The 14,155-nt window shown below is 41.7% G+C and overlaps 1 protein-coding gene across 2 annotated transcripts in view; it reads right to left on the minus strand.

Moving 5' to 3' along the window:
- gpm6bb (glycoprotein M6Bb) overlaps window positions 1-11,439 on the minus strand; it is a 42,983-nt gene extending 31,544 nt beyond the window's left edge. For both annotated transcript variants that reach the window (XM_033617606.2, XM_078174538.1), the window contains exon 1: window positions 11,221-11,439. In XM_033617606.2, the coding sequence (XP_033473497.1) occupies window positions 11,221-11,224 (4 nt within the window). In that variant the 5' untranslated portion in view covers window positions 11,225-11,439. The remainder of the gene's footprint in view (window positions 1-11,220) is intronic.
- Between the last annotated feature and the right edge of the window lie 2,716 nt (window positions 11,440-14,155).

Genomic DNA, 14,155 nt, shown 5'->3' on the forward strand with positions numbered 1-14,155 from the left:
ACATTTACAAACTTACAAACGCATTCTTTGTACACTTCATTATTCAAATTAAGTCTCTGTAGATGGAAACACATGATGGGCACTGCACACACAGCGTACACAAAAGAGCCATGTTTCTTAAATCATTTTGTTGGAATAGAAATACAAATGCTTCTTTTCACCCCCTAGGACTTTGCGTGTTCAGACCACTTTGGCCCCTGAAACTGGTCTTTAATAAATAAATAAGGCACTGTTTACTTTGTTTTTATTAAGAACTTTCCTTTTTAAGATATGTTTTTAGTGCAAAATGAAATAGGACAAATAACTTAAATTCAGAGCACTTTAAAGGTGCTGTATATGACGCTATAGTGGAGTAAAGGCATCCTGAGCAGAGGATTAAGTCACACTTCCTCTGTGTGTAGTGTTTCCCGAGCTTCTCTGTACTTTGTTGAGGTAGCTGTGCTGGCCGAGTGTGCATGTTATTGTTAGTTAACTGCTGATAATGCCTAGTGCCGACCCTCTGGTTCCCCCCACATGTTAACGTTAGCTCTGTCATCACCGTTGCCGTTGTTGGCACTATTCATGCTGCTAGCCCCAAGCTCAGCCACCTCCATATTGAGAGCCATGTGCAGACAATCCTGGCCCAGACACTGAATCATAGATGTGCTCTGAATGTCACATACAGCTCCTTTAAAAATAATAAATAAAGTTAGGTCAGGGACACTTTGGTCAAAGAAAACTTTATTTCCATTTGCAGTATTATATTTGGCGGCATGGCTCTGTTCTGGGGCCTCTCTGCCTTTCCTAGGCCTACGCAGAAAGCCTCTTCCACATGCCTTATGGCAGAAAGAGCACACCTCTCTGCCCTTCCATGTGCAAAGAAGGAAAGCCTGAGGCAGAGAGAGCACACCTCTCTGCCCTTCCATGTGCAAAGAAGGAAAGCCTGAGGCAGAGAGAGCAAACCTCCCTGCCCTTCCATGCACCTACATGGAGAGCAGCAGCAAAGATCCCCCAAGGAACAGAACAGAGCAGCATCAATGACAAACAGAAATGACATTGTTAAATCAGACACAGCATGAAAAGGAGGAGCTGGGGTGGAGGCGGGTTGCAAAGCAGCTTGCAGAGGAAGCAGCAAGAGCAGTTTAAATAGGGCGCCCTGAATGAGATTTGCCAATTGGTTGCATAGAAAGGAATCATGTGATCTATCAGCTGACTCCCTTCCGTCAATCAGCTGCTCCATCAGTTGATTGGGCTGTTCGAGATTATCTGATGTAGCTGGGATGTAAGCTGAGCTTGACTTTGTGTCCTGCCTGAACTAACACTATGCTCAATAAAATAATGTTCTTATACTGTCTTGAAAAATGTACACTAAACCGGCCTAGCAACAATAAACACAAGGCCATCACAAGCAACTCTTAAGCCGAGGGGTATGTACACCTCACATCATGGGATGACTTGCAAACATAAGGAACTCTATGTACACATTTGCAAACTTTGACCCACACACAGGATTATGCGATGCAGAAAGTTCACTGTGCTCCTTCCATCACAGCGCTACTTTTCCATTTTCAGCTGTGGACACTATTGTTACAGTATTGTTTTCCCATAGAGTGGAGGTCAGAAGCTAAGATGACTTATGAGACCTCTCAGCGGTGTAGCTGTAACATTCATACTGCTAACCGATCTCTCCTCTGGTGTGTGATGGGGGTCAAGCTGTTTTTCAGACAGAAACATCTGGGATTTCCTCTCCCCTGAAGCTGCTGTTAGCTTGTATGTCCCTCTTTCCTCTAAAGTTGACCTACAGCATAGTAAATGACAAAAAAGCTTTCGAAAACGGTGACGTGTGCGACTGGTAAAAGCATCACACATTACTCACTGACTTGCTTGTGTGGGCTTGAGTTGAGTATGTTTATTTTTTTTCTGCAAATCCAGCACTCAACAATTTACTCAAATTGAAATCCATCTTCTCAAACTCCCAGTCAGTCAGTCTGAGAAGCAAACAGCTCCCCCAAACACTCTCCCTCAGCTATTGGGTTTCCTGCAGCTGTTGCTTTATAAAAGCTCAGCTATTGCAGATTTTCATCTGCTTGGCAGAAGTGCCTCCTCCTGCCTATCAAGCTTTTCTCCGGAGGATAATAAGCAGACAATGAAAACTCTCACTTGGAAACCTTTTCCTTGGGCAGGAAAATGATTCCTGGCAGGAGACAGACAGAGAGTGTGTGTCCAATGGCCTTTAACGCTGGTTTCACTGTGTCACATGCAGCACCACATTACGACAACATGAGCAAAGAGGTGTCATGTGCTTTTTCTGCAACATCTCAGATAAGCAACACAGCAAGCTGTGAAGAAATCAGCCTTCACAAGGTTTGTTTTTATGACTGCGTTATCACGAAAGCATCTTTGAACATCTTGAGTAGGATTTTACGCATAATCCTGGATAAAGAGGCAAGGAAAAAGTCATAAGGGGTTACATGGGTATTCATTTAAATTCCTGCTTAATTCATCCCAAGCGTAGCATTTAGCTGCATCCAAATGGTCTCAGGCTGTCTGGCATGGCTCTTCATATGGTGGACATTTCTCATTGGTGTGCTGGGGTACCCCAGATGCTTTTGTCTTACGGTTGTTTAGCAGCTGCGTAAAAGCGCAGAGGACAAAGACCTATCTGTGGCGGGTTGAATACACTCAGTGGGCACACAGCCAACAGCTCAATCCTACAGGCTCCCAGCTCCCACAGTTGAAAAGCAGACTAATGCATTCTGCTCTCACTCCTCACAGATGATCTTACAGGGAAATTAGCTGGAGGCCCTATTATTTCCCCCCATTTCACTTCACTGCTTTCACATCTGAACTGCGGTCACATCGAGTTCCTAAATAATTATCTACATACAAGTTTGAGAAACTTAGAAACAATACTTGCACTTATGCACATTCTCTCAAAACAGGAAGAACGAATACATTCATTCACACCTCTTCACCCTCATATCTGATTGTAGAGCATGGAGAGATATCAACGTAGCATCTTTGGTTTCTGAAGGGAGATTCTGAAGCCTGGATTTTGGTTTACCACTTGCCAGTTGATCAAGCCAAAGATTTTAAATCTGAACAAGAGGGAGGAAACCTCGGTGAAGCCGCAGCAAGCACCACTTGGCTATCAAAAGGCTGAGACACCTGTTGCCTGTGGATGTAACACGTCCCTCATCACTTACACTGAAAGCACATTAGGAATTGATCTTTTAATGGCCTGTGTGAAAAGGAGGAATAAGTACAGCAAGGAGAGCCTGTTTCAAGGTTCAGATGTGACTATTGTTTTAAGACAATCTTTTAGGCTGGGGTGCTCAAAACAAACTATGATGGTTTTGCCATTTGTCTGTTATAGCTCCTCCGAATGGCCACACTTGAAGGGCTTAAACTTTCAGACAGTCTTTTCTTAGTAAGGTTTTCATTGTGTTGTACTCGTTTGTCCATGAGAAAAGGAGCTGCGTGAACTGAAGACTGAAAAAGAAGAGAACTTTAGAGATAAGTTTACACCCTGCCAACACACACACATGGCCAATTGTTGCATTTTTACTTTCAGAAATTGACATAAAGCTTTTACGGGGATCTCTCATGTTCTTCCACACCATTTGGCAAAAAGCCTCTTCTTTACCCAGTGTGTTCGGCTATTTTTGTCGGATAATTTAATGCCATTTGACTGTCCCTGGCCTGTGGTCTCTCAATGTAGAGTCGTTATTAGAGGTCATTAGAGATGTCTGTACAGGTGAACCTCTTCTGCCAGTCTTTTCTCGAAGATATCCATGTTAAACTGAAAAGCGCAAGCAGTGGCGCTAGTTACAAAAATTCAGAGGTGCACAGCAAAGTGCCGTAGCAACTTCCGGAACCTTCGCGCTCGACGTGACAGGCATGATGAAGTATTCTTTCGGGTGCAAACTCATGCAAAGGACACTCAAGCCCCAAGGAACAGCGCTTGGCTTTGAAGCCAATTTTATATAGTGGCCAAAAGTGGAATCACATCTGGGTCGGTCACGTGATGCCATGAGGCCCAAAAAGACTTTTTCCCATAGACTTACAATTTGAAAGACACATCTGTGGATACATTTTTTGACGTCACAACCCCCGCAAAATAAATAATTTCACTATCAAGATTCTATCCATATGGTCCGATAACATTTCAAAAGTCTAGATGAGCCGCACGATTAAAGAATTTACTGCCATTCAAGTTAGCTAACTTGAATTCAGCTGGCAGAAGTTAGCTGCTCAGCCACACATGGCTGCTGTAAGTCTCGTGGTTGCTTGCTCCATGGGGCCCACAATGCACAAGATCCAGGTAATTTTATAAAGCAGAAATAGACCTTTTGTGGCTCAGTGGCACATGACGTTGTTGGAGTCCCACCTTCAATGCTTTATCCAGGTGGCTTTATACATCCATGGGGACACTACAAGCATAAACCTAGTGTTAGAGTGCTACCTCTGCAACTGGCTTCAACCTTTAACCCCAGTGGTTCCCCCATGGCTCTAATCTGTTGGCCCATATCCTGGCCATTACAGAGTAAATGCATTAGATAGCATAGCCCTCTCTGCCACAGGCATCATTTTGTGTAGAGCAATCACACTGCTCAGTGACTCTTAACACTGGCTGCATTATGAGCTATTTACTTGCTTAGCAAAGAGTGGCAAGAGAAAATAGGTCATTCTGGGAAAACAATATTGACTATTTAATCAATGTCCCCTGCTCATGTGATATGGAGAGAATGAATCAAGGCATGTGCAGTGTTTTGTGGGGGTGTAGCAAATGTGGTTGTACAGGGTCGCTGTAATGTGGTTCACTGTAGATGGCAAAAAATCCTGCAGTGGGGCTGAATGCCTGTTGAATGAGCGGGTGAATGTTGATCAGCTGCGGTGGCTCTTTGCTTTTCCCAACCTATTATTTCCCCCCAGGCTTTCTGGAACAATCATCTGACTGAGAACAAAACACTGATAGATTGCAGCTCCACTGGCAAATATCACCTCTGCACCCTATGTGCATGCACAGATGCCAACATATTGTAAAACTGAGGAAAAAAACCCCAAATTTGACCTTATTATGCATGTATTTGGCACTTTAACCTTGAAAATCGTGGGTGTTTTTCTGAAGTCTTGCAGATAATATAAAGGCCAGATTGTATCTTTGGCATATTTTATACAATGCCAGGGTTCAGCTGCCTGTGTGTATCTGAAAGCCTGTGGTCTTTTGCATATAGGGACTATTTTCAGATATTTAAATGCCATCCAGTTTCTACCATGTGGCAGTTTGACTGTGACATGTTTCTAACAAGGACGAACTTGCACACGTGCGCACACACACACACACACACACACACACACACAGACACATGCACACACACAGAGTCACCCACGCAGCCACTTGCATCCCTTCTGTTCAACTGTGAATGGGTTTTTAGTAAAAGTGACAGCCAAGGCACATGCTTCAACAAGCATCCCCACTCAGGAACTTCTATTCCTATCATTTCATGTCACAATACTCAATGGCTCTCTTTGTTGTCGGAGGAGTTATTAAGCTCAACAAATTAACATGACTGCTCTGGCAGACCTGGAGGGCTGGAGAGCAACAAAAATATATAAAAAGGCAGAGGAAAGCGGTGAAGATGTGAGAGGAAAGGAGACCCAGACGGAGAGGAGGGAGATTTCAGAGGAAATAAAGTAGAGCAGGAGATGAATGAAGTCTTGATTGGACTAAAGGGGGCTCTTTTTTTGGAGCACAGTTGCAAAAAGTACTGTATGGGCCTCATCTGCTGTATAATTACCAAAGATGCTCGGTCATATTCTATGCCAAATGGAAAGAAGCCCAGAAATCATGTAGCTATGACAGCAACTACCTCATTATGGGGGAGTGTAACTAATGACGGCAAACCGAAGACGAAAAGCAATTTAGGAATTATTGATAGTGACACAGAAATGTGGGGATCAGTCATAAAAAGCTTAGCGCATCCTTTATTTGGACTGAAATTCATGTAAGGCATCTTTTTGGAGTTAACAAGAGAATGCTTTGGTTCAAACAAACAAACACAAAACAGCAAAGTTCAATTTGGCTCTCAGCACCCTCTGACCATCTCTGCAGTGACTCATTCTTTCAGCCATGTGTTGTTTTTTTTCTCAGCATCTCTTGGAAACAGAAGCATGTGCATGACCCACAATATGCCTCTGAGGATCCTATCGCCATGAGTCAACTAAAAGCAGGGGGGAATTATCGGACTCTCTGTTGTTGCTCTGCCATCGGTTGACAAGTTGTTGATTCTGAGAGTGCAAAAAAAAAAAAAAAACACCACCTCCGCTGGGGCAGCGTTAGCAGTCACGGGTCTTTCCTCTCTTCAGAGTCAGGATGCAGGGTCACAGCACATGTGCCTGTCACAGAGATCACTGCTGATGGGTGAGCAAAATAATCTGACACTTTCCAGACATCCTAGTTCAAACGGAGGAGAGATACACATTGAAGAGCATGAGGCAGCCAACACCTCGAGACACTTCGCAGACACACGTGTAAAAATCATTATGAAGGACGCTGTCCAACTCCTGTGAAGGACGGAATTGATCAGTAGAGATCTTCACTATAACCAAGACAACTATCATTTGACAATAAGTTTAAGTGTGGTTTATACTTCAACGCTGAATCATAGATGTATACCTTACGCCGTAGCCTGACATGCACCTCCCCAGATAGATAAGTACACGTGGAGGTGATACAGACCTCCTGGTCATTTTTTTAAACTGAAAACCATTTCCCTCAGTGGAAACACAGTTTTTATTTACTTTTATTTCACAGATAAAAAGACAATAATATCATAGCATGTTAAGTCTCAGCTTCATATGAGATAAAGAGAATCCGCTTGCCACTATGCTAATTTAAGCAATGGGAAAAGCCACAGGCCCATGCTAATTATGTTAGCATGATACATATGGGGAAACACGCCTAGTTTAAGACAGCTGTTTTGTAACTAAACCTTGTGAGCAATGGCATAAGGTAGTTAGGATGAGCCCAAGTCCACGCTGTAGTAGGGGTGGGGGAAAAAATTGATATAGCATAGTATCGCAATACTTTTGAGTGGCAATATCGTATCGTCACACAGTGCCAAGTGTGGATTTTTTTTAATATAGAAATTATTAATATCACAAATACCCTACTAGAAAAATATAATCAGTTGCTTTTTTCAGTCCAGATACATTTTGCTGCTTTTGCCAAAAAAAAAAACAAAAAGCTGAAGTGAGATGAACAGACTGAAAACTTAATCTTATTAGATAAAAACGATGGTAAAGTTTTTTGAGGACATAATTTACAGTTGAAATATATCGCTATTTTTTTTGGTCACAATACTTAGCATATTGCAACATATTTAAAATCACAATAATATTATATCGTGACTGAAGTATCGTGATGATATTGTAGCGTGGATCCTCTGGTGATTCCCACCCCTATGCTTCGTAGTTATGAAGCAGATTTTGCGCCTAAACTAGCCATCATATAGAGTTAGCATTTTAGCACTCCTGATTTCCTCATCTCAAAGTCAGTGGGTTTTTTGAATGGGTTTTTGGTTGGATGCTTGAAATAAGGTCTGTGGTTAACACAAGCTAAAGAGACTTTCAGGTTTTGCCCTACGCCATAAGTTAGGCAAGTAAATACCCTACTCGTGAACTTCGAAGCTTGTAGGTGTCTTAAAAAAGGCAGTTGCTAACAAGTAGCTAAATGAGACTAGAGAACATCATCATGCCAAAGACGGCTTTACAGCCTTGTTGTGGTGGCAACCTTAAGTCATGCAACCATAGTGTATTTTGTTTATCATGAACTTTTTACATGTGCCGATTGCATTTACACTTCAAAAATGATAAAACTGGTGTTCATTTGTGAAGATTAGGTTGCTGAACAAAACGTGCGAGTACCATAAAATGTTAGAATCCGAAATTCAACTGAAAAATCCAATTGGCTTTCTGATGAGGGAAATGGAAAAGGACAATGTTAACTTTCACATTGGCCTATAATAAAAGTCCCAGCAGCACTCTGTATCATATCGTCACGTCACATGATCAAACAGAGACTTGACATTGGACAACATCAACAACATACATATTACCCAGCAATCACCATGGCATGTATATGACATCTGTATACGACAAAAATGCCAAAGAAAATTAGAAATTATTCATTTTATTAAATAATTTTTTATAGTTTATTTATAGCTTTTACAGTTTACATAGAATAAGTGTATAAGTTGTTATAAAAAAACAACTTATACAAAATGAAAACCATGGTAGAGATCGGTTTGCCTTTTCAAGGGCATACAGCCAATCACATCGTTTTTTTTAATAACTCGCAAGGACCTGTTCTCCGCCCAGCACATTGTTAGAGGACTTGCTCTCTCCATGGCCCCCCCAGCCCACGGGCCCCAATGCAACGGCACTGCCTGCACTGTCTATATTTACGCCCCTGCTTATGAGTTATACTGCAGCTGAATTTTGTACTTTTGTTTAATGTTGTTGCTATTAAGCCAGTTTTATGTGTGTTTTAGGTGTGTTAGTTGAATCGATCAAAGTTAACTGCACAGTGGTACGGAAAGCCCAACGCCAGCTAGTGTTTTAGAGGTGTAACTGCAGAGTGACACAGCCATTCCACTGTACAAGTATAATGTTCACAACGTCGTAGGCCACCTGTGTAGGCTACAGTGCAGGCTCTGCGTAGAGTCGATGCACAGCTATAAATCAACCATTTAGGCCTCCACTTGTACACCAGCAAACCATATGTCAGTAACAGCTGAGCCGTTGATCTGCAGCGAGATGGTTAATTAAAGACACATTCAAGTCTGTCAGCTGTGATTTACCCTCTTTTTCTTGAAATACTCAAAAACAATGATGTAACATTTGGATCTGGTTTGCATCCAGCCTTGATGACCTTTTCCACAAGACCACCACGCTGAATACAAAACACTCTGAATAGAGGGTTCAAAAGTTTCCATAAGGAAAAACAATCTTTCCTCTCTTTTTTTTTCTTCTTTTTTTTATGCGATTGGGATCTGGCTCCTAGAACAGACACAGCGTTCATAGTCGTGTCCATAATTTGCTGTATTTGATTAGTTGAATCTCCTGTCATAAGACGGCTTTAAATGTTAAAGACATAATCAAATTGTAGCTGTAAAAGAAAAGATGGTTAATCTTCCACACTGAGGCGAGCTGCTAAACTGTTTTCCAAAGTGAAAAATGAAATATAAACGTAGCTTATGTTTGACAGATTTCTCCTCTTTAGCTTAGGGGCAACAATTTGCAGCGAGGAAAAACTATTAAGCTTTCAACGCAATGCCATGTCATGCTTTTCTCGGTAAAGTGAGTATGATCATCACATGCAAGACAGTTTTATCTCCAGGCTTTCCCTTCAGATGATTGTCTCCATGATAAACCATCTACGTAAGCCTGAAACCGCAATTTTCTCCCACGTATTGAAGTAACTCCTGGCAACCAAACACTGTTGGGTGAGCAATTGTCACAGGACAAACACCAAGAACCTAACAAGATATTTCTGGAAAATGACTTGCTGTCTCCCTCTGAATTGAGTTCAGTGGACCGAGGCCAAGTTATCCTCCCACATCCTTCACACAGGCCAACGCACTGTTAAATCGTTCACCACAAGGACAGAAGAGAATCTCTCTGAAAAAAAAAACAAAACATGTGGCCCCTCTGCGAGGTGAAGGTCACTGTAAAACCAGATCAGACATGAGTTATATAACCTCTGAATGACATCTTCACTTCACAGCTCTGAACACAATCAGCGTCAAGACATCCTGTTTATTTTGGGCCGAGTGTTTCATGCACACTGTTAATCCATTTTCTGTGTTCAGAGTGATTTCACATGAAACAGCAAATCACAGCACGGCAGTATGATGTCAGTTTCTCTGATACAACAAAGGCAACCTTTATAGCAACTAAATTAATCTCCTCATACCCGCAACAACAGGCTATGCTACTCCTCCTGAAAGGGCCCATGGAGAATCTCTGAATTAAAAAATTGGAGCTTTAACTAACAAGCGGACAATGCACAAAGGTTTGACTGCCATGCAGAGTAATATCCTCTGTGTGACAGTGAAAGAGGGTCTGTGGGGAATTGGTTCACAGGGTATCCGCTCTGAAACTTGCAATTCTGTGAACTTCTCTCTCTACATTAAGAGCCACTGAAGTCGCACAAAGGAGCAGCTCCAAATTAGAAGCACAAAGACGCCTCTGTGAGAGCTTCAGAGCGAATTAATGAGCATTGATACACATTCGCACACAGAGTTCTTCCCCTGGCCTCAGCTGCACCCCGGCAGGCAACACAAGCCAATAAATGCTGCTCAAATACAAAAAGCTCAAAATGTTAGAATCACTGGATCCACTCTGTTTCGTTTTCATTTTCACTGTAAAATATTTACTCCACTGCAGGGTGGGAACAGTTGGGGGTGTTTGTCATGTCAGCTATCCCATCTGGTTCACAGTTTATCACTTTATTCAAAGTCTTAAAGTCAGCAAGAAGTTCCTTAACATCCATGGCATGAGCGCCTCACTCCTCCCATGCACCCCCCCTCAGGTTGGGAGCACAGATGGCCAACACTTGGGACTGATTTTTAAAGATGAGACAGCTCAGCCCTTCAGATAGCAATTACAAGCCCTGACATAACACAAAGCATCAGGGCTCCAGCTATGGAGCATCTGACTAATACAATATGTTGCTTGTTAGTTTTTTCCAGTAACTTTTAGTCATTTTTTTTTACCAGCAAGCATACTGTGCAGTTTGGGTCAGGAAATACCTTTCAGTGGAAATCATGAACAAACATTGCAACATGATCAGTCACTGCTGACCAATAATGATCAATAAAGACTGGTTTTGATCACATAGTTCACCCCAGTGTTTCAGCACTGAGACAGTGGAGGCAGCAAGTTGATCTGGATTTAACACCTCCGCAGACTCGCACAGAATTGACTGCAGGAATCCTGATAGACTTAATCTCTCTAATCGCTTTCCTCAAGTTGCTTCAGCAGGCTGCTCTAATGCCGATTCTCGTGAAACCGGGTCAGGTAAACAGCCTACTTCTGCAGCAATCAGTGAGTACAAGTTGACGTTAAAACAATCGGCGCGCCCCGAAAGTTGGAGCGACAATAACAAAGTGTGAAGCATGCTGTCACCACAGGAAAAAGCGCGACATTCACATAAGTCTTTCGGTTTAAACTTACCCATAGTTGTAAGTTTCCCAAAGCGTCCGAAGTGAAGCGATCAGCTGAAAGTTGAGCCCCAGCTACACTGATGTTGCGTCCTGGGATGCGCACACACTGACCGCCCGGCAGCTCGAACACTCAACGCTGCGTCCCTTTGGAGACAGCCCGTGTGACGTCACCGCAGAGGGGGATTACTGATGGGAGGACGGCCCCTAACCCACTCACCTCCTCAACCCTCATCAGGAAGTTTCACTGGCCACTCAACTCATCATGAGCCACTGTTATCTTGAAGCATTCCTGCAGTCCTGTGCGTAAAATCCACAAGTCAACATGACATAGATAATGTCTGGCTTATCATGAGCATTATTAGAGCACTGATCTAATAAATTGATTTCAATCAAGATTATACCATGCAGTTTAAGAAAGATTCCTCTGTACTATTGTTCACTACAAACACATATCAAGCCAGTGTTAAGGGGCTAAGTGTTATCAGCTCAGCTGGGTGAGGATAGACAGATGAGGTGTTATCGCAGGTCAGAGACCAGACCACCATATGAACTGCAGAGTCAGGAACAATTCTAACTCTGGTTTGTGTCTCTCATTTTACCTCCAGTCACAAGGCTAAGCACTTGTTTTTCAGAAAAATAAAAGGCTGGGGTTATTGAACGACACTGCTGATCTAAAGGTATTTTTCAAACACTCTTCCGACCATCTGGATAAAAACAATATCCACTGTCGCCCAAGCTGCGACTACATTTCCTACTCAAGGAGCCAAAAATGTCATATCATCACACAGTAAAAATATAAACATGTTATTTTGGATGAACATTTAAAGTGTCAGTGTGTGAAATTTAAGGGTATTTGGTGGCCTCTAGTGGTGAGGATTGTGGATAGCAACCAGCTGAAACTTCTCCCAGTTAGAATTCCTTCAGTGTTCATTGTTCAGGAGGTTTTTACCAGGAGCCAAATTATTCACAGAGGTCTCTTCCTCTCCAAAACAAATGGAGCAGGTGATTTAACTGTAACTATTAAACTAAAGCAGTTTCACATTACAAGTCAGTGTTTCTCCCATGATGTTTGGCATGTCAGAGATGGTCGCTAGCCTAGCACCTGCTAATCTGATCTCACCTTTCTTCCTCTGATACCATAAGATCCAGATGTTCAAGAGGTTTTAACCAGGTGCCGAATTATTCAGAGCTATTTCCTCTCCAAAACAAACACGTATGGTGAATAAAACTGGTAAAATTAGTGAAAAATATTATAATAGAGCACCATTAATCTATACAAATACAACTGCTAATAAAGCTAGAGCTGCAACAACTTATTGGTTAATTAATTACTTGTCAGCTAAATTAATCGTATTATTTGATGATAATCTTATAATCTGATAATCAGTTAATCAGTTTGAGTATTTTTTTAAGAAAAAAGTCTTAAACTTTCTGATTTCACTTTGTTAAATGTGAATATTTTCTGGCTTCTCTTTGGGTTGTGGACAAAACAGGACCTTTGAGGACTGTATCTTAGACATTACAGAACCTTGATCAACATTTTTCACCATTTTCTGACATTTTATAGACTAAACAACTCGTCTCTCACTTGCAAAAATAATCGGCAGATTAACTGACAGTGAAAACGATTGTTAGCAGCAGGCCTAAATAAAGCTTTTAAATTTTGTTCGGCTCAAGTCAATTACAGCTACCTGGAAAAGCTGGGAAAATGTGTTTAATATCTTTTTTATTGTGCAACAGATGGAATATTTTAATTTTCATCTACTAAAAGAGTCTTTAAGAACTCTAGAAATACCTTCAGAACAGCAACAAGTGTTAAATGATCTTCTTGGGGGTTTTTTTAAGACCATTGACAGATGCCCAGCTGTGTGACTTGAATGCAATGGTAATAAATGAGAAGCGCAAACTAGGGATATAATAATTTTACTGTCCTTTTATGAGTCAAAAAAGGACAGAAAAACACTTTTAAATTAAATTAAATTGTGACTGTATTGCATGATACTATGCAGATCATTTCTCCTACCAACTCCCTTTCCACCCATCCCAGTGTCCATTTAAATACATACATGCACACAAGCATGCATGAATAAGTTCACCCAGTGATCTACAGTTGTACATGCATGCATTTACACTGACAGATTTATGTTAGTGGAAAAAACAAAACAGAAATCACCTCCCTTTTGCCCTTGCACGCACCCACACATGCATGGGTGCCTAAGGTGTCTGATTTTAAAGATATCTCTCATGTTTGACATCACGTCTGTGGGCTGGGATAAACTGCAGTCTTTCACAAAGATGAGGCCTTTAAAACAATGCCAATCACCATCAATCCAGTGCGCTGGTATCCGGTATCCAAGGAGTTCTGAGCACCCCCTAATCCAGTCCAGTCTTTTCACTGGTGGCCAAGTGGCAAGTCTCAATGGGCTGTTTCATGGCCAAACGGGGCATCTGCCCAACATAGCAAACACAAAAGCCTCCGAAAGGCAAATATTTAACTGGTCAACTTCAGCGTTACAAAGACAATATCGTCCTGTTTTTTCCTAAATATGTTTCTGGTTTTCAGTCTGCTGTGCACATTTATTTATTCTTTTTTGTGTGTTTTCTGCATCATTTTTGGGCTGTGGTAGTTTATAAGTGTCAGCAAGTTTGTTTGTTTTTTCATCAACATTTTCATATTCGTGTTTCTCCCAGGTTTGAATCTGCTTGTGTGGATTTCCAGCAGTACAGATCTGCAATTCCTGCATGTATTCACCCCAGACTAAATGGTCAGCCATGATTAAGAAGTATTTTGACCACTTTTATGTCATATATTTGCACCTGCTTTTTCCAAAGCTAATTCTGTCATTCAATGTCAGTACTCCCAGTGTACAGCAATTAAAAAAATTTCATTGTTTCATAAACCACATATTTTAAGGACGCCTATAGCGGACAGAATACTTTCGGCT

This window comes from Epinephelus lanceolatus, chromosome 14, assembly GCF_041903045.1.
Source record: "Epinephelus lanceolatus isolate andai-2023 chromosome 14, ASM4190304v1, whole genome shotgun sequence".
NCBI lineage: Eukaryota > Metazoa > Chordata > Actinopteri > Perciformes > Serranidae > Epinephelus > Epinephelus lanceolatus.